General features: G+C 40.9%; 1 protein-coding gene across 2 annotated transcripts in view; it reads left to right on the top strand.

Moving 5' to 3' along the window:
* Positions 1-20,917, top strand: part of COG7 (component of oligomeric golgi complex 7) — a 78,294-nt gene that overhangs the window by 22,877 nt on the left and 34,500 nt on the right. For both annotated transcript variants that reach the window (XM_025416184.3, XM_035717623.2), the window contains exons 7-9: positions 10,995-11,193; positions 17,011-17,138; positions 18,552-18,706. In XM_025416184.3, the coding sequence (XP_025271969.1) occupies positions 10,995-11,193; positions 17,011-17,138; positions 18,552-18,706 (482 nt within the window). The remainder of the gene's footprint in view (positions 1-10,994; positions 11,194-17,010; positions 17,139-18,551; positions 18,707-20,917) is intronic.

Consider the following 20,917-nt stretch of genomic DNA (forward strand, 5'->3'; position numbering starts at 1 on the left):
GTCCCCACTGCTTCCAGCACTGCTTGAAACACCTCCTTGTTTGCTGCCCTTACCAAAGGAGTTAAAGATAAGCCTCGAAACCCAAGGCAGTAAAATCTTTAGGTCTCCTTAAAACTCCTCTTATCATTCTTATCTGTATCTTAAACAGAATCTAATGTGACAGTGTTGCGTGTTGTTCGGCCAGGGAGCCCATGGAATTCCTGAAGGCCATTATCTTCTAATCTAAACGCAGGAGGCCCTTGGTCAGGTGGTGTTTGACTGAACAAGATTGTTTTTATCTGAACTTCGGGTATAATGTACCTGGCCTAAAGTTAGTTTCCCTTGTTCACACAGCATGCCCAGAGTTCGAGGAAGAGTGCAGTTTTAAAGGTGCCCTCTGACTTAGGGGACTGATACGACAGAGGAACTTCATTTCCAGTGGAAGCTTCCCATCACTTATTTTCCCCAAGCCTCTCGGCATGGCACTTTCTGCCATCCAAGGCCTGAACCCTTGTTCCTGGGTCTTGATGCCACAAGATGCCCCAGATCCTCTTTCTTTCTTTGAGGAGAGAAAAGGCTGTGACTTACTGTCCTGTGGATGGTGTGGCTTGGTATTTTGTGTTTGCTTTCAAAATGAGCTGTGAATTCCTCTGGCAGGGTTCATTTCTCCCCTGCTGTATAGGAACTTGACCATAGCTGGAAAGAATCCCTCATCCAGGGTTTGTTGCTCCCTTTGGTTAAAGTGCTCTGCTCCATTCTTGTTGCTTCTCCTGGAGCCAGTGGAACTCAGATTTAGGTCACAACAATGCAAAACACAACCTCTAGACGTTTCGCAACATTTATGTCAATTGTCGCTCTTCAGTCACCCTGTTGCTGCACATTCATTTCTGTGTTCCTTCTTCTGTCTTGTGTCATGAGGATAAAACCAGTTTACATCCACATGTGTAAAGGCCATTAACTATCTAAGAAAAAGGATTTAGACCTCTCAGACTTCTGTTCAGGCCTCGTCCTAAATTTTGTAAGATGTGAGTTTGTGCCAATTGTTACTTTTGGCCCATGGCCCATTTCCTTTTCAGAGGGTAATAAGCATAATAAGTGGCTCTCATCTCCTGAAGCTTAGTATAGTACAAAAGAAAACCAAAGACACCACAGTAAATGTGTCCCCTTCTGACTTACCCCCCACCATTTTAATATGAAAAATTTTCAACATATAAAAGAGTTGAAAGAATTGAATGGTGACCACCCAGGCACCCATTTTGCGCACTTTCCAATGAATATTTTGCTATGCTTGCTTTATCATAAATCTGTCTTTCCATGTATCTATCCATTCATTGGTCTGTTTTTTTTTTTTTAAGATTTTATTTATTTATTCATGAGAGAGAGAGAGAGAGAGAGAGCTAGAGGCAGAGACACAGGCAGAGGGAGAAGCAGGCTCCATGCAGGGAGCCTGATGTGGGACTCGATCCCCAGTCTCCAGGATCAGGCCCTGGGCTGAAGGTGGCGCTAAACTGCTGAGCCACCTGGGCTGCCCTTTTGGTCTTATTCTTTTATTCATTTCAAAGGAAGTTACAAATATCATTTACCTCTGGACATGCATATTAGTAACTAGAGTTCAATATTTGTTTCCTTTTTTCTTTGAGGTAAAATTGTGAAATGAAATGATCTTAAATATGCCACTTGATTAGTTTTGACAAATTCTGTTTAACATAATCTCTGTTAAGATACAGAGAACATTACCATCATTATAAGAAGTTCTCTCATGCTCCTTCCTAGTCAGTACCCCTGGGGGCATCCACTATTCTGATTTTTTAGCACTATAAATTAGTTTAGCCTGTTTTTGAAATTTTTTTGTTTGTTTTTGAATTTTACATAGAATTATATAGTGTGTGTTCTTTCCAGTAAGGCTTCTTTGATTCAGGGGCATATGTTTGTGAGATTTATTCACATTGTTGTGTGAATCAGTACTTTGTTCCTTTTTATTACTAAATACTGTTACATGGCATGAATAGACTACAGTTTGTTTATTCATTCTTATATTGAGGGACACTTGGGATATTTCCAGTTTGAGGCTATTATGAATAAAGAGGCTAATGAACATTGTTCTCTAAGTCTTTTTGTGGATACACATGTTCATATCTCTTGGGTAATTACCAAGGAGTGGAATTGCTGGGTCATTGGGCGGGTGTATGTTTAGATTTATAAGAAACTGCCAGACATTTTCCCAAAGTGTTGTATGTTTTATATTCCCACAAGGGTGCAAGAGTCCTGATTGCCCTATATTTTTGCCAACGTTAGATGATGTCAGTCTTTCTAAGTTAGCTGTTCTAGTGGGTGTGTTGTAGTATCTCATTGTGGTTTTAAATTGAACTTTCCTGATGACTAAGGATGTTGAACACCTTCTCAGTGTGCTTATATCTTCCTTTGTGAAGAGTCTGTTCAGATCTTTGGCCCATTACAGAAAACTGTGTTGTTTGCGTTTTCATTATTGAGTTGTAGGAGTTCTTTATATAGTTCAGATAAAAGTCCTTTGACAAGTATGTTTTATAGATACTTCCTTCCAGTCTGTGGCTTAAACAGAGGTATTGACTTTGATGAGGCCTAATTTATCAATTTTTTTCTTTTATAGTTATTGTTTTTTAAGAAACCCTCCCCAGATTGCAAAGATGCCCTTCTCCTAGAAGCTTGTTTAGTTTTTATAGTAAGGTCTGTGGTCCATCTTGAGTTGGTCTTTGTGTAAGGTCAGGTCAAATTGTTTTCAGGTGGGCTGTTTATGTTGATTCTGTAGCTCTAGTTGAGACGTTCGGTTTTATGGTCTGTGAACTTGGCGGTAGGTGGTTCTTTGGCTGATGGTGGGAGGAATTCCTTTGCCAGATCGCTTCAAAGGACAGGGAATACCTTTGAGCATAAGAGACCCAATGTGTTTTAACTGAAATGTGTAAAAAAAAAAAAAAATGCCACTAAAGGTTTAGGATCTGACTTTATAGTTTCAGCTGATCAACCAGTTAAAGCTCCTTAGAACGAGTTACTTAGTTTAATTCTTCCCCTACCCTGGGTCACTGGAGTAGGAGAGAAGTGGAAAGGAGATTTTCACTGTGCCATCCTTCCTCACAAGATGTGGCAAGGAGTCAGAATTCCTTTTTCTAGACAAGGCTCATTTCCCTTTCTTTCTCGGGTCCCTTCCTTTCTTGCAGCAAAAGGTTTCTTCGGTCAGATGACAATATTGGGCTGGGTGGTATCTGAAGGTGATGATTCTCTGACATTAGCATGTTTGCTCATAGTGAAGGGACTTCACTGGCCAGAGACGGGAGGATCTGTATTGGTACAGCTATGTGTGTGGTTAGTGGAACCATGCAGTGGAGGAACTGTGAGTTCAAGACAGAAGTGTGGCTTTCTCGGGAAGATAGAGTCTGGAGCAATAGAGTGAATGATGACATTGCTGTTTTAAGAATGATTTTGGGAAAAAAAAAAAAAAGAATGATTTTGGGGGCAGCCCGTGTGGCTCACTTCAGCCCAGGGCGTGATCCTGGAGACCCGGGATCAAGTCCCACGTCAGGCTCCCTGCATGGAGCCTACTTCTCCCTCTGCCTCTCTCCCTCTCCTCTCTGTGTTTCTCATGAATAAATAAATAAAATCTTTAAAAAAAAAAAAAAGAATGATTTTGGTGTCAGAGCTTCACCTATGTAGTTTCCCTGCCCGGGAAGCTTAACCCTAATGCTGTCATGAGGAAACATGCAGAGAGGAGCACCTGGGTGGGTCAATCAGTTGAGTGTCTGCCTTCACCTTGGGTCATGATCTCCGGGTTTTGGTATTGAGCTATTCATCAGGCTCCCTGCTCGGTGTGAAGCCTGCTTCTCATCTCCCTCTGCCGCTCCTCCTGCTCATGCTCTCTCTTTCTCAAATAAATAAATAAATAAGTCTTTTAAAAAAAAGGAAACATGCAGAACAAATTCAAATTCAAGACCATTTTGTGAAACAGTTGTCCAGGATTCTTTAAAAATGTCAATGTCATGAAAGAAAAAACTTGAGGAATTGATTTTAGATTACAGGAGACAAAAAAAAAGAATGGCAACTAAATGTGACTGCACAATCAATCCTTGATTGGATTCTACAAGATGACAAAAAAAAAAAAAACATCAAGGACATTACAGGGACTATTGGGGAACTTTGAACTTGAGCCATAGCAGATAAAGGTATTACTTCAAGACTAAGTTTGATAAGTTGTATTGGTGTCCCTATTCTGTTAGGGACAAACTCAGTACTTACATGATGAATGCAATGGTACCAAGTGTGCTCTCTTTAATGCCATAGCCAATTGGATGTTTCCTTAATAGTTGGAAGTTTGCCTAGAGGTAGAAGCAGTGTAAGAATCCTTATCACACACCCAAAGCAGTAGAGGCATGCTGAGCTCAAAAGAACCTGTGCCATCACATTGAATTAATGATGACAAAATTTAGTTTCAGGGTATCATCTTCATCTGTCCTGTTATTTTGAATTTTACTAGTTATAAAATTGAAATGATTTTTTTATTGCGGTGAAATATATATAATGTAAGATTTACCATTGTTACCATTTTTAAGTTTACGGTCAGGCAGCATTAAGTACATTGGACAATTTGATTAACTATCACTATTATCTGTTTCTAGAACTTTTTAAATCATCCCAAGCAGAAACTGTGTGCCCATCAAGCAATAACTCCCCATTCCCTTCTCCCCCCATGCCCTGGTATCTTTTGTGCTACTGTCTCTCTACATTTTCCTATTCTAGATCTCTCTTAGAAGTGGAATTATACAGGGGCACCTGGATGGCTCAGGTGGTTAAGCATCTGCCTTTGGCTCAGGTCATGATCCCAGGATCCCTGGATGGAGCCCTATATAGGGCTCACTGCTTAGCAGAAAAGCTGCTTCTCTCTCTCTCTCTTTCTTTCTTCCTCCGCCTCTCCCCACCACTTATTCTCTCTTTCTCTCTCTCTCTCTCAAATAAATAAATAAAATCTTAAAAAAAGTGGAATCATACAATATCTATTCTTTGTGTCTGGCTTATTCCACTTAGCATAATGTTTTCAAGGATTATCTGTTGTAGCAGATATCACAATTTTCCATTCCTTTCTTACGGCTGAATGATTTTCCATTATATGTATCTACCACATTCTGTTTATTCCCTCATCTGTTAATAAGCACTTGGATCGCTCCCACCTTTTGGCTATTGTGAATAATGCTGCAGTGAACATGGGTGTACAAAAACCTATTTGGATCCCTCTTTTCATTGGTTTTGAGGTATATATCTAGGAATGGAATTGCTGGATCATATCATGTTGGATATGATCATATCATATCATATCATATCATATCATATCATATCGTTTAACCTTTTCAGGGACTGCCAGACTGTTTTCCACAACAGGTGCACCATTTTACCTTCCCACCAGCAAATGTGTGAAGGTTCCAGCTTCTCTACATCTTTGCCAACATTTATTTTCCTTTCCTTTTATTTACTTATTTATGTATTTTAAGGTTGTATTTACTTGAGAGAGAGAGAGAATGAGAATATGTATGGGTTGGGGAGGGGCAGAGGCAGAGGGAGAGGGAGAGAATCTCAAGTAGATTCCCCACCTCGGGCGCGATCTCACAACTCAGAAATAATGATCTGAGCCAAACCAAGAGTTGATGCTTAGCTGACCAAGCCACCCAGGTGCCCAACTAAACTTTTTTTCTAAGAGTTTTATACTTTTAATGTTTGGGTCTGATTAATTTTGACTTAAATTTTTTTTTTTTTACTTAATTTTTTGTAGTGGTGCAAAGTAAGGCTCCAGTGTTTTTCTTTTGCATGTAGATAATCCAGTTTTCAGAGCACCACTTGTTGAAAAGTCTGCCCTTTGCCCATTGAATAGTCTTGGCACTCTTTTAAAAATCATTTGACAGTGTATGTGACAGTTTATTTCTAGGCTCTCTATCGCATTGGGCTATATGTCTGTCCTTATAGCTGCTGCCACACTGTTTTTTTTTTTTTTTTTAATTTTTATTTATTTATGATAGTCACACAGAGAGAGAGAGAGAGAGAGAGAGGGAGGCAGAGAGGCAGAGACACAGGCAGAGAGAAGCAGGCTCCATGCACTGGGAGCCTGATGTGGGATTCGATCCCGGGTCTCCAGGATCACGCCCTGGGCCAAAGGCAGGCGCTAAACCGCTGCGCCACCCAGGGATCCCTGCCACACTGTTTTGATTAGTGTACCTTTGTAGTAAGTTTTGAAATCTGGAAGTGCAAGATAGTCAACATTGTTCTTTTTCAAGATTGTTTTGGCTATTTGAAATTCCTTGAAACTCCATGTGAATTTTTATAATGGGCTTTCCTATTTCTCCAGAAAACATTTTTGGGATTTCAATAGGGATTACCTTGAATCTGTAGATGGCTTTGGGTAGTATTACCATCTTAACAGTATTAAGTCTTCCAGTCTATGAACACAGGATGGTCTTGACATTTATTTGTATCTTTAATTTTTTTCAGCAGCTTTTCATTATTTTCAGCATATAGGTCTTTCAGCTGTTATTAATGGTATTATTTTCTTAATTTCCTTTTTGAGTTGTTCATTGCTAGTGTACAGAAATGCAATTGATTTTTGCTTGTTGATTTTTTTTTTTTTTTTTTTTTTTTTTTTTTTGATAGTCACACACAGAGAGAGAGAGAGAGGCAGAGACACAGGCAGAGGGAAAAGCAGGCTCCATGCACCGGGAGCCCGACGTGAGATTCGATCCCAGGTCTCCAGGATCGCGCCCTGGGCCAAAGGCAGGCGCTAAACCGCTGCGCCACCCAGGGATCCCCCGCTTGTTGATTTTATATCCTATAATTTTGCTGAATTTATTAATGTTAATTTGTGCGTGTATGTGAATTCTTTTGGGTTTTCTACATTACAAGATCATGCAGTTTATGAAGAGAGATAAGTTTTTCTTTTTTCCTTTACAGTTTAGATGCCTTTTATTTCTTTTTCTTGTCCAATTGTTCTGGCTAGAACTTCCAAAACTATGTTGAATAAAATGGCATATTTGTCTTGTTCCTGGTCTTAGGAAGGGGAAAAACTTTCAGTATTTCATCACTGAGTATGATAGCTGTTTTTCTTATGTGGCCTTTATCATGTTGAGGAAGTTCTTTTCTATTCCTAGCTTTTTGTTTTTGTTTTTAGATTTTATTTATTTATTCATAAGAGACACACAGAGAGAGGCAGAGACATAGGCAGAGGGAGAAGCAGGCTTCCTGCAGGGAGCCTGATACAGGACTTGATCCTTGGACCTCAGGATCACGAGAGCCAAAGGTAGACACTCAACCACTGAGCCACCCAGGCATCCCTCTATTCCTACTGAGTGTTTTTTTGTTTGATTCATTTAACTTTTTTTTTTTTTTAACAGTAAAGGATGTTGAATTTTGTCAAATACTTTTTTTCTGCATAAACCGAGATGGTCATGTGTTTTCTTCCCTTGATTTTCTTAATGTAGCATATTACATTGATTAATTTTTTTTAATTTTTTATTTATGATAGTCACACACACACAGAGAGAGAGAGAGAGGCAGAGACACAGGCAGAGGGAGAAGCAGGCTCCATGCACCAGGAGCCCGATGTGGGATTTGATCCTGGGTCTCCAGGATCCCGCCCTGGGCCAAAGGCAGGCGCTAAGCCACTGCGCCACCCAGGGATCCCACATTGATTAATTTTTATGTATTGAACCATTCTTCATTTTAGAGATCCATCCCACTTGGTCATGGTGTATAATCCTTTTAATATGCTTGCTGAATTCAGTCTACTATTATTTTTGGGTATTGTTGATTGTGTTTTTATAAAGAGAATGGTCTGTAATTTTCTTTTAGAATCTGATTGGCTTTGGTATCAAATTAATGCTGGCTTCATAGAATGAGTTAGAAAGTGTTTTGTAGGGCAGCCCCGGTGGCACAGCGGTTTGGCGCCGCCTGCAGCCTGGGGTGTGATCCTGGAGACTCGGGATTGAGTCCCACATCGGGCTCCTTGCATGGAGCCTGCTTCTCCCTCTGCCTGTGTCTCTGCCTCTCTCTCTCTGTGTCTATGAGTAAATAAATAAAATCTTAAAAAAAAAGTTACCTTAGAAAGTGTTTTGTATTAGTTTGCTAGGACTGCCATAACTAAATATTACAGACCGAATGGTTTTAACAGTAGAATTCATTTTCTCATGGTTCTGGGGACTAGAAGTCCAAGGTCAAGGTATTGGCAGGGTTGGTTTCTTCTGAGACCTCTCTTGACTTACTGGTGGCAATCTTCTCCCTGTGTCTTCTTTTTATGGGTGTCTGTGTCCTGACTCCTCTTGTTATAAAGACACCAGTCAGATTAGATAAGGGTCCACCCAGATGACCCATTTTACCTTAATTGCCTCTTTAAAACTCCTAGGTCCAAACATAGTCACATTCTGGATACTGGGGGTTTGGACTTTTTTTTGGCGGGGGGGAGGTTTGGACTTTTAACATGAATTTTGAGGAGACACAGTTCAGAATATAGAATGCTCTCCAATGTTTTTAGAAGAGTTTGAGAAGGATTGGCGTTAATTCTTTTTTTGGTGGGGGTTGTTAATTCTTTTAATGTTTGGTAGAATTCATCAGTGAAGCCATCTGGTTCTCAGTTGTTCTGGGGTTTTTTTGCTAGGAAGTTTTTGATTACTGATTCTGCCTCCTTCCTACTTAGTTATAAAGACTATTTAAATTTTCTCTTTCTTCTTCAGTTACTTTTGGTAAATTGTGTTTCTAGGAATTTGTCTATTTCATCTAAGTTATCGAATTTATTGGCATATCCTTCATCATAGTGTCATATAATCCCTTTTATTTCTGTAAAATTGGTAGTAAATGTACCCATCTTCATTTCTGATTTTATTTTATTTTTAAAGATTTTATTTATTTATTCATCAGAGACACAGAGAGAGAGAGAGGCAGTGACACAGGCAGAGGGAGAAGCAGGCTCCCTGTAGGGAGCCCGATGTGGGACTCGATCCTGGGACTCCAGGATTATGCCCTGGGCCCAAGGCAGGTGCTAAACCGCTGAGCCATCCAGGCATCCCTCATTTCTGATTTTAGTAACTCAAGTCTTCTTTCTTTCTTTTTTTTTTTGTCAGTCTAGATAACAGGCTTGTTAATTTTGTTGATCTTTTCAAAGAACCAACTAGTTTTGTTGATTTTTAAAATTCACTTTCTGTTCTTTATTTCATTTACTTCTCCTCTGATCATTTTATTTCCTTCCTTCTGCTAGCTTTGGGTTACCTTTCTTTTTTTTTTTATTATTTATTCATGATAGTCATAGAGAGAGGAGAGAGAGGCAGAGACACAGGCAGAGGGAGAAGCGGGCTCCATGCCAGGAGCCCGACGTGGGACTCGATCCTGAGACTCCGGGATCGCGCCCTGGGCCAAAGGCAGGCACCAAACCGCTGAGCCACCCAGGGATCCCCCTTTTTTTTCTTTTTCTTAATGTGTACAGTTAGGTTACTGATTTGAGATATTTCTTCCTCTTTAATGTATGTGTTTAAAGCTACAAAATTCCCTCTTAGTGTTGCTTTTGCTGTATCCCATAACTTTGGGGAAGTTGTGTTTTCATTTTCATTCCTCTCAGGGTATTTCCTCATAAAATTTTGAGTTTATTGATTTTATAGTTTTTAAACTTGCACCTCTTTTGGCCTTAGAGTTACCTAAGATTGGCCTTACATCTTGTTTTCATGTTTGTACATGTTTAAGTTATAATAAAAAAGCATTTGAGAGGCACCTGGGTGGCTCAGTCAGTTAAGCATCTGTCTTTGGCCCAGGTCATGATTCCAGGGTCCTGGATCGAGTCACACATCAGGCTCTCTGCTCAGCGGAGAGTCTGCTTCTCTCTTTCCCTCTGCTCCTCCTTTTGCTCTGCTCTCTCTCTCTCACTCTCTCAAATAAATAAATAAAATCTTTAAAATAAAAAAACTTAAAAAGTTAAACATTTGACCAACACAGGGGAGACTGTGAGAACTACTCTCTAAATGTACTGCGTACATTTTTCCAGGTTTGTCCAAGAGATCAATAGTATATAAAACAGGAAAAAAAAAAAGACTTTTTAAAAAGATTTTTTTTTATTTATTAGAGAGAGAGAGAGAGAACACAAGCAAGGGGAGCAGGAAAGGGAGAAGCAGGCTCCCCACCAAGCAGAGAGCCTGATGTGGGGCTTGATGCCAGGACCCTGGGATCATGACCTGAGCAGAAGGCAGACACCAACTGAGCCACAGGTACCCCTGGACTCTTGGTGAATAAGTATATCTATAATCTTTTTTTTTTTTAATATTTTATTTATTTATTCATGAGAGACATACAAACACACACACACAGATATTGAGAGAGAGGCAGAGGCAGAAACACAGGCGGAGGGAGAAGCAGGCACCATACAGGGAGCCCAGTGCAAGACTTGATCCCGGGACCTCAGGATCACGCCATGAGCCAAAGGCAGATGCTCAGCCGCTGAGCCAGCCAGGTGTCCCGTAAATCTATAATCTAAAAGGCCCTGGATACACTCTTCCCTGATGGTCCTTAGAATAAAAGACAAATCCATCTTTACTGAAGATCAGTCTCACGGGGTAGAGGTGGCTGTGGACTGGTCTGTACATCTAGCTGAATGTCCTCCGACCCTGACTCAGCGACTTGCTCTTTATTTTGTTCCCTGTCTGCCACACACTCCCAGTTCCTGCACTGTTACCCTCACTGTCCTCAGTAGCCATCTAAATACTACCTGTGATAGATTTGAAAAGAGGAGCTTGGGATCAGTAATAGACATAAAGTAGCTAATCGTCCTGAACAAGTTGCAAGTTCTGCCAGTTACTGGGCTTTCTGAGCTTGTTTGAGTTGGGGCTAAAGAATGCTTGGTGCTTCAAGCTCTTGACCAGGCCAGTTTCCAGCTGTTGGAGACATTCCTCTGAGAGCATCCAGGAGACTGCTTCTTTAAACGGTATGCTCCTGCTTGGTCCTGTGTGCTAATGCGTTACTCTCTCCCACTGCAGGTTTTCAAGAACCCCCACGAGGTGGTGACTGTGCTGCTGATTCAGACTCTGGGGGCCTTGCTGCCCACTCTACCTGACTGCCTCAGCTCCGGCGTGGAGAGGGCAGGGCCTGAGCTGGAGCTCCTCAAGCTGCTAGAGTTCTATGACGCCACCGCCCACTTTGCCAAGGGGTTGGAAATGGCACAGCTCCCCCACCCACGTAAACATTCCTTCTGGCTTGTCTTTACTTGCTCTTTTTGAAGCTTCTGGGGCCTGGGTTTGCTGTCTTTTCAGATGACTGATTTTATAGAATTGGAAGGGATCTTTGTCTTCCTTCTTAGCAAATATAGAAGCCTTTTCCATGAAAGCGTTGCCATTATGGAAATGGTTGTTACCTATTGTATTAACCAGTCCCAGTGCTACTAGGGGCTCTGCATGCTCTGGGGAAGTGACGGGCACTTTGGCAGGGGCTTAGAATATGAAAGAGGTAGCTGGGCACCAGTGGCCTTGAATTGGCAGCAGGTTACATTGGGAGGGTAGAGTCCTCTTCCCTTTGAGGCATCATAAAACCTCAGACCACTCAACCTAAAAAGTAAGTTGAAGAGAACAAAGAGGTTAGAGGAACTTTTTGTTGGGACTTCAGCAAGTTTTTAAGGGCAGGGAAGGGTTGTGTTGGGACTAAGGGTGGTTATGGGGGAAATGGACCTTCCCTAGCTGCATCTGGGAGCACAGCACTCCTAATTCCCATTTAGGAACACAGCAGTGGTATGTTACCTGTATCCCTGGTTAAGTTAAAACCATCATAGACTTTTAAGTAGCACAGATCTCGTGACACATGCTGCTGTCAAATCAGGAAATCACTTCAGGAAGCTTTGTTCTGCCATTTGGCTGCTATGTGTCACTAACTTGGTTTATTTAATAGTTATTCTCTTTAATTACATTTGTGTATAATTACTTTGTACATTCCAGGGAGTGTTTATTGTTCGAGTTCCAGATGATTCATAGGTGTTTTGGCTCACTCGCTCGGCAGGTCTCAGTTGTGGGAGAGGCAAGGGGGATGTGGATAGCTTCCAGAGGACCAAGATGCCATGTCCAAGTGGCTAGAGTGTAGGACAAGCTACCTACTAGAGCAGAGTAGAATGAAGGTAGGGCAAAGGACAGGCTGCCTTCCTCCCACTGTTGATGGATATTCTTGAAGAAGAGAGAGCCACCTTCCAAAGAATCAGACATAGAAGTGCTTTGTTAGCCAGCCACAGAAACTTAGATTTTTAATGATTCCTATTGAGGTTTTCCAAAAGTATCTTTTTTAATGTAAAAAGATACTTCAAAAACACACAAAAATAAAAATAGGTACAAGAAAATAAAAATGATTCACCACCTTCGCACTCAGAAACACTGGCAGCCTTGTTATATTTTCTCCCAGTAATTCCAAGTTTCTTTTTTTTTTATTTTTTTATTTTTATTTATTTATGATAGTCACACAGAGACAGAGAGAGAGAGAGAGAGAGAGAGAGGCAGAGACACAGGCAGAGGGAGAAGCAGGCTCCACGCACCGGGAGCCCGACGTGGGATTCGATCCCGGGTCTCCAGGATCGCGCCCTGGGCCAAAGGCAGGCACTAAACCGCTGTGCCACCCAGGGATCCCTCTCCCAGTAATTCCAATATAAATACACATTTTCCACAAATATATATATAAATATATACACATACATGTCTTTAAAACTGGTATATATAATCTTAAATTATCTTTTTTTGCTCAATATAATTAGTATTTAAAAAATGTCATTAAATGTTTTCCCAAGACATGGTTTTTAATAATCACTTGATAACTATGGCTTACTTTAATTTTTTTATCCACCACTATAAATAGAAGTATTATGAACAATCTAACATTAATTTTGAGCCCCCAAATTTTGCTTATTACTTATGATAAGTTTAAAAATTACAGTTGTTAAAAAATGAACATTTTAAAGATGTTTATCATATTTTGCTCTTTAGAAAGTTTCTCCCTATTTTCCTGTCTGTCAGGAGTGAGTGAGGGCACCCATCCCTCATGCCTAGATGCTCTAGATGCTCCTGTTTTTTCCCTATAATTGCCTGGTTCTTAGACAATTAATGATATTTCATTTTGATTTTTCATTTCGTTGATTACTATCAAGTTTTAGTTTACATTATAAATTTTTTTTTCTCTTCCAAATTGCTTATTCTTTTGCCTGTTTTTCTTTTAGAGGGTTTAATCTGTTTCTGGTCAATTTATAAGAGCATTTTATTTAAAATGATATATATATATATATCATTAAATACATAACAGAAGGCAACAAAGTACATGTTATAAAAATTCATGATAAAAAAAAATTCATGATAATCGAAATCTATAACACAAACTGAAAATCTCCTATAATCCCAGCTTGCCAAAAATAACCACAGTTAAAAATTTGGTATATCTTCCAGAAATAAACTTATGTAATAAGGATTTTATTCCCATTGTTTATCAAGTATGTTGGCAGGTATATTTTCTAACTTTATATTTTGCCTTTAACATTTTTTCTATTTTAGTAACGCATGTAATAATTAGAAATATATAAAAGATTATGCAATAGGAAAACTAAATTTTTAAGATAATTTAAGTTGGTTTTATAATTAATAAACAATGGGTATCCATTATAGAAAAACTAAAAAAACACAAAGAAGGAAGAACATTCTCCATCTGGCATCTAGAAATAGTATTTTGTGTTTTATGTGTATGCAGATTCTGTATGAATGAGAGTATCTCTGTATCCTTAAATATTTTTTAAAAAGATTTTATTTATTGATTAGAGTGTGTGCACGTGCAAGAGTAAGCATGAGCAGGGGAAGGGGCAGAGGGAGAAGCAGATTCCCCAATGAGCCTGATGATGATTCGGGGCTCCGTCCTAGAATCATGACCTGAGCTGAAGGCAGATGCCTAACTGACTGAGCCACACAGGCGCCCCTCCTTTAAATGTGTTTTTAATAGAGTATATTGTTATTTTTATCAACCCCCCCAATTTAATATTGCCTCAATAATGTCACCTAATACACAAATTTTTCCACAGAAGTCTTTTTTTTTTTTTTGTTCCACAGAAGTCTTTATAGCTACTTCCCCACCTCTGCCTCCATTAAGATCAGTTAGTTGGTGCACATTGTATCTGGTTGTCTTATCTCTTTAATTTCTTATTCTGAAACAGTCATCTCTTTTTTGTCTTTCATGACACTGACCTCTTTGAAGAATACAGGGTAATTTTCTAGTAGAATGTCCCATATTCTGGAACTGTCTGTGATTGTTCCCTCAAGATTAAATTTAGATTAAATATTTCGGCAAGAATGCTACATATTTCCTTTGGCATCACATCAGGGACACATAATGTCCAATCATTGGTGATGGTTGGATTAATCACTTGGTAGATGTATCCACTAGATCTCTCCATTACAAAGGTACCTCTTCCTCTTTGTAATTAATAAATAATCCATGGGGTGATGCTTTGAGCCCATAGGAATAACTAATCCTCAGAAAACATTTACCCAGTGACTTCAGCATCCATCAGTAATCCTTACCTGAATAAACTTTTACACTGCTGATTATAAAATGATTTCCTAATTCTCTCTACATCTATTTGCAGGCCTTTTATATTATAAAGAAGATAGTTCCCTTTCTGTCCTCACTTTTTAAAAGTTTTTTATATATAAGTAATTTCTACACCCCATGTGCTGCTCAAACTCAAAACCTTGAGATCAAGAGATCAAGAGTCCTCTGACTGAGCCAGCCAGTTGTCCCCTTTGCTCACTGTAATATCACTGTAAATCCATGGATTCTCTTTTATTCATTGTGTTAAAATTTATTATTGCCATTATTCATTTTGATGCTCGAATTATTTCAAATTTGGTCAGTGGTTGCCCCTTCAGGCTGCCTCTTTGATTTTTTTGTTGTGTCCCCACCAGTCTTTGAGTGCTTTCTTGCTGTTGGGCACAAACTGTTCCAGGAACACATACCTTCCCTGCCTCAGACCTGCATTTTCCCAAGGAGCCTGGTTTCTTCTAATGGAAAATAGTATTTAGAACAAGGTCTGGACACCAAGAGTACCCATTGTTGCTAGGTTTCTAGGCTCTTTTGCTGGATAGAGCTAGGAAACACTTATTTCCAGTTTCTGCTGATTGTTCCAAATCAGATCCACTACCACAAATTTTTACTTTCTGACTTACCAGTTACATCCTCCCTTTTAAAAAAAATTTTATTTAAAGATTTTATTTATTCATAGAGACAGAGAGAGGCAGAGACACAGGCAGAGGGAGAAGCAGGCTCCATACAGGAAGCCTGACGTGGGACTTGATCCCAGGTCTCCAGGATCACACCCTAGGCTGCAGGCGGCGCTAAACCGCTGTGCCACCGGGGCTGCCCCAGTTACATCCCTTCTTGTACAGTGAGAACTCTGATTCCTAACCGAGTGTGTGTGTGTATGTGTTTTATATATGTACACGTCCAATTATTTTTCATGACTGCTTCATGGGTAGGTCACATTTAATTTATTCCTTCAACTGCAAATGGAGTAGTCCTGGAATGTCACATGCTGAGATTGCTATGCTGAGCAAAACCAGACTGCTGTCATACAACATCTATTCTGGTGGGAGATAACCAGATGATCATAGTAATGGGTGTATAATTACAAAATGAGGTGAGTACTTTGAAGAAAAGCAGAGTGGTTCTAGAGGAATATATGAACAAACAAAGCTGACTGAGCCTGGTGACTTGAGGTAGATGAGTCCTGAAAGAAAAAATGGGAGGTGACCAGATGCAGGAGGATAAGGGAGAACAGGGTCCTTCCAGACAGAAGCACCATCTTGTGACCAGAAGGGAGCCTGATGCTTCTGAGGAACCAAGAGAAGGCTGGAGACCAGGGCCATTATGAGGGAGGAAAGGCTGGCGCAGTAGTCAATAAAAAGAGAAGGCTTTTATTGAGTATTACCACACGCTAAACACAGATTTTATGTAGTTTCCACCAAGGCCTTATAAGAATGACGCCATTACTAACCTCAATTTATAGCTGAGGAAACAGGCATCGAAAGTTCTATCATCATACATGGCCACATAGGTTAGAGACAGGGGAGCTTGGATGGAAACGCCTTCACTCTTTGCTGCCTCCCTCTTCCACCTTCTGAGGTCAGTGCGTGTGGGTCCTTGCAGGCTAGAGAAAAGATTTTGGATTCCAGCTGACCCACTCAAAGACCGATTAGGAATATGTCAGAAAGATTACAGGAGGCAGCCTGAAGGGGTAACCACTGACCAAATTTGAAATAATTTGGGCATCCAAGTGAATAATGACAATATTGGATCATAACACAATGAATACAAAAGGAATCCACGATTTCACAGGAATATTAAAGAGAGCAAGAAAGGAAGATCTCTTTACAAGAGAAAGCCTGCAGATAGATGTAGAAGGAATGAGATAAGTAGAAAACCACCATTTAATAATGAGCAGTGTAAAAGTTTATTCAGGCAAGGATTATCAATGGTTGCTGATGTCACTTGGGTAAACATTCAAGTTAAAAACTGAATTGCTATGTCCTGGAATATGCCCATTTCAATATTTGATACAATCATGCTTTTTTTTTTTTTAATGTAGTTGAATATAGGAATCTTTGGAAGCCTTATATATGGGGTATCCTGTCCATAAAGTCCTGGAAAAGTGTTTTTCCTACAGAGCCTTTTCTTTGTAACACTTCTGGAACTTGGCCTTGGTTAGAGTTATCATTTGAAGGGATTCCTAACAATAGTGGGTTATGGGAAGAAGCGAGCTGGTGTCTTTACTTGTGGTCTAGACAAATTTTACACAGAACCCAAATTCATCAAAATATTTACTGAAGTGATTGCTACAGCTTCTATGAAAACAAAAGCAGATTAACAAAATATAGTCACCCCTGAGATGAAACCAGCAAAGTTCCAGTACATTACCTTTCACCTGTTGTTTGCCAGCAATTTCAGACTCTTTGTTCATTATTGATTTTAATTTTTGATTCCCTCAAGATGAGTACAACCTGGTGAAAGTCACAGAACTGGTGGAGGCTGTGTATGGTCCATACAAACCCTACCAGCTGAAGTATGGTGACCTGGAAGAGAAGAACGTCCTCATCCAAATCAGCGCGGTGCCTTTGGTAATGTCACAGCACTGCCGGTGGCCAGTGAGGGATCATCTGGTTTGCCAGCCATGGGGTTGGGGGTGGGATGCACTGGAGAAGGTGGAGAGTAGCATCAAACATGCAAAGAGTGGGAACAGGTATGCAAAAAACAGGCTCTAAGTACCTTGTGGACTCTTGTAGTCCAAGTGTAAAATGAGACCTCAGATGCGCTGCCAGTTTTCTATTTAAAATCTCAAAAGTCCAGCAGAATGAGAGACTTAAATCTTTTTTCTTTTTTTTAAGATTTTATTTATTCATGCATGAGAAACACAGAGAGAGACAGAGACATAGGCAGAGGGAGAAGCAGGCTCCATGCAGGGAGCCCAATGCGGGACTCAATTCCAGGACCCAGGATCACAACCTGAGCCAAAGGCGCTTAACCACTGAGCAACCCAGGTGCCCCGAGAGACTTAAATCCTTTGGGTATAGGGGATCCCTGGGTAGCTCAGCGGTTTAGCGCCTGCCTTTGGCCCAGGGCGTGATCCTGGAGTCCCGGGATCGAGTCCCGCGTCGGGCTCTTGGCATGGAGCCTGCTTCTCCCTCTGCCTGTGTTTCTGCCTCTCTCTATCTCTCTCTCTCATGAATAAATAAATCTTAAAAAAAAAAAATCTTTTGGGTATAAGTTGATCATCTCCCTGATTTAATGAATTCTTTTTTTTTTTTTGTAATTGAATTTTTTTTTTATTGGTGTTCAATTTACCAACATACAGAATAACCCCCAGTGCCCGTCACCCAATCACTCCCACCCCCCGCCCTCCTCCCCTTCTACCCCTGATGTAATGAATTCTTATTATGGTAGTCTTTTGTCTAAGGAACATATGCAAATGGACACGGCCCCTGAGCATTCATGGACGGTGGTCCCGGGGCAGGTTTACTTGCACAGGCCTCCAAGGAGAAGGGAAGGCATTCCCATTGCCAACATAAGGTTATCTAGCATGAAGTGATTTAAGAGCAGATCTCACACTAGTTAAGTTCTGCTGCCTCCTGCCATTTTTCTGTTTTCTAGGGACATGCCTAGAAAGTCCATTCCACTTCAGTTAACGTTCTTGCCCCTGGAAGAAGCATTTTCCTTTCCCTACATTCTTTGGGAGCATTTGATACGGAGAATTTGAATTCTAGCTTTAGGCCCAGAGGAGAAGTCCTATCTTAATCACAGAAAGAGATGAAAAGTGTAAAGCTTTTCTGCCAGGAGCCAGTGTGTGTGATCTCACCGGCCATGTAGATGTCCTCCCTTGGTTTGGACTCTCGAAGGGCTCTTGCAGCTTGGGACTGTATTTCTGCCACCTGACCATGGGTGAAGAGGTTTGGAGGTCTCCCCCATCTTCATGTTGTCTATTCCTTTGTTCTGGAGTCTGAGGTGGCTTTTGTTTGTCTGTATTTGCTGAGCAGGAGCACGGGGAAGTCATTGACTGCGTGCAGGAGCTGAGCCACTCTGTGAACAAGCTGTTTGGTCTGGCTTCTGCAGCCGTTGACAGATGCATCAGATTCACCAATGGCCTGGGGACCTGTGGCTTGCTGGCAGCATTGAAATCCCTCTTTGCCAAGTAAGACTGGGGTGTGGGGCAGAAGTTGCTGACCACCCTGGTTCAAAATGCTTGTGTTCTGTGTTCCTACTGTGAGCCCTGGAGAAGCATGCATATCTGAGCCTGAGGGGGCAGTCTTAAGGATGTTCATTGCAGCACTGTTAGTAACAGTGGAATCTTTGAAGCAGCCTGAATGCCCATGAATTTGGCAGCACCAGATAAGATAGAGTATACTCGTTGAAGGGGACCCTTTTGGCATATACAGCATTAATTAGATCTGCACATATTAACATTGATAGATGTCAGAAACATAGTGTGGATTGAAGAAAAGCAAGTTGTAGATTACTATATAGAGTCTAGTACAGTATATAAAAAGAATATGCAAAAAATAGAGTGTATTTTCCATAGCAGGGTTCAGGAAACTTTCTCTGCAGAGGGCCAGAGGGTAAGCATTTTAGGTTTTGTGGGTCTTATGGTCAATAGAGACTTTGTAGACAACACATAAATGGGCGTGGCTGCATTCCAGGAAAACTTTATTTACAAAAAAAGCCAAAGTACCAATCCCTGTTCTGGATCTTTATTTTATTTTATTATTATTTTTTTATTTATTCATGAGAGACAGAAAAAGAGACACACACAGAGCGAGAGAGAGAGAGAGAGAGAGAGAGGCAGAGACACAGGCAGAGGAAGAAGCAGGCTCCATGCAGGGAACCCGATGTGGGGCTCCATACTGGGTCTCCAGGATCATGCCCTGGGCTGAAGGCAGGCGCTAAACTGCTGAGCCACCTGGATTGCCCTGGATCTTTATTTTAATGCTTTAACATGCATCATTTATTCCTGTAGAGTTGAGGTCGACAAACTCTGCTCATGAGCCAAATCTAACCTGCCCTCTTCTTGTAAATAAAGTTCTATTGGAACATAGCCATGCCCATTCCCTTCCCTATAGTCTGTGAAGGTAGAATTCAGTAGTTAAGATGGATCTTCGGATCCACAAAGCCTAAAATATCTGGACCTTAACAGAAAAAAATTTGCTGAGCCCTGTTATGTGGAAGGTTAGGCTACAAACTCTAAACATCGGTTATCTTTGGGGAGGTGGGGAAGAACTAGGATGGTGTTCTCAGGGGATTTAGCTTTGTATTTTCTGACTTTTCAAAAAGGGGCATACATTCATGCATTTCTTCTGTAAAAAAAAACAAAATGAGAAAAATATGAACCTGCTAATTAAGTGAAGGAAGTCAGTCATAAAAGACCACATGTTACATGATTCCATCTACATGAAGTGTTCAAAACAGGCAAATCGGTAGGAACAGAAACTAGATTGACAGTTGTCTGGGGCTGAGGAGAGATGGGCATTTGGAGGAGACAGGGGATAACTACCAAAAGGTACAGGACTTCCTTTTTAGGTGATGAAAATGTTTTAAAGTTGATTGTGGTGATGGTCACACAGCTCTGTGACTACACTAAAACCCACTGAACTGTACTTTTTAAAATTTTATTTTATTTATTTGAGAGAGAGAGACACAGAGAGAGAGAGAGCGCCCAAGCATAAGCAGACGGAAGAAGAGGGAGAAGCAGACTCCTTGCTGAGCAGAGTGCAACTCAGATGGAGCCTGACCCCAGAACCCTGGGATCATGACCTGAGGCCGAAGACAGAAATTTATTTTTTAATGTTCGTCTTTTTTTTTTTTAAGATTTTTTAATTTATTCATTCATGAGAGAGAGACACACACAGAAAGAGAGAGAGAGAGAGAGAGGCAGAGACACAAGGCAGAGGGAGAAGCAGGCTCCATGCCGGGAGCCTGATGTGGGACTCGATCCCAGGTCCCCAGGATCACGCCCTGGGCTGAAGGCGGTGCTAAACCGCTGAGCCACCTGGTGTGCCCTGAAGACAGAAATTTAACCCACTGAACCACCCTTGAGCCCCTGAATTGTACTTTTTTTTTTTTTAAGACTTTATTTGTTTGAGAGAGCAAGAGATCATAAGCAGGGTAAGGGCAGAGGAAGAAGGAAGCTCCCCACTAAGCAGGGAGCCTGATGTGGGGCTTGATCCCAGGACTCTGGGATCATGACCTGAGCCGAAGGCAGATGTTTAACCAACTGAGCCACCCAGGTGCCCCTGAATTGTACTGTTTATATGGGAGAATTGTGTGGTATATGAATTACATCACAATAGAGCTGTTTAAAGAAAGAAAGGAGAGGATCCCTGGGTGGCTCAGCGGTTTAGCACCTGCC

The sequence above is a fragment of the Canis lupus genome, chromosome 6 (genome assembly GCF_003254725.2).
Source record: "Canis lupus dingo isolate Sandy chromosome 6, ASM325472v2, whole genome shotgun sequence".
Lineage (NCBI taxonomy): Eukaryota > Metazoa > Chordata > Mammalia > Carnivora > Canidae > Canis > Canis lupus.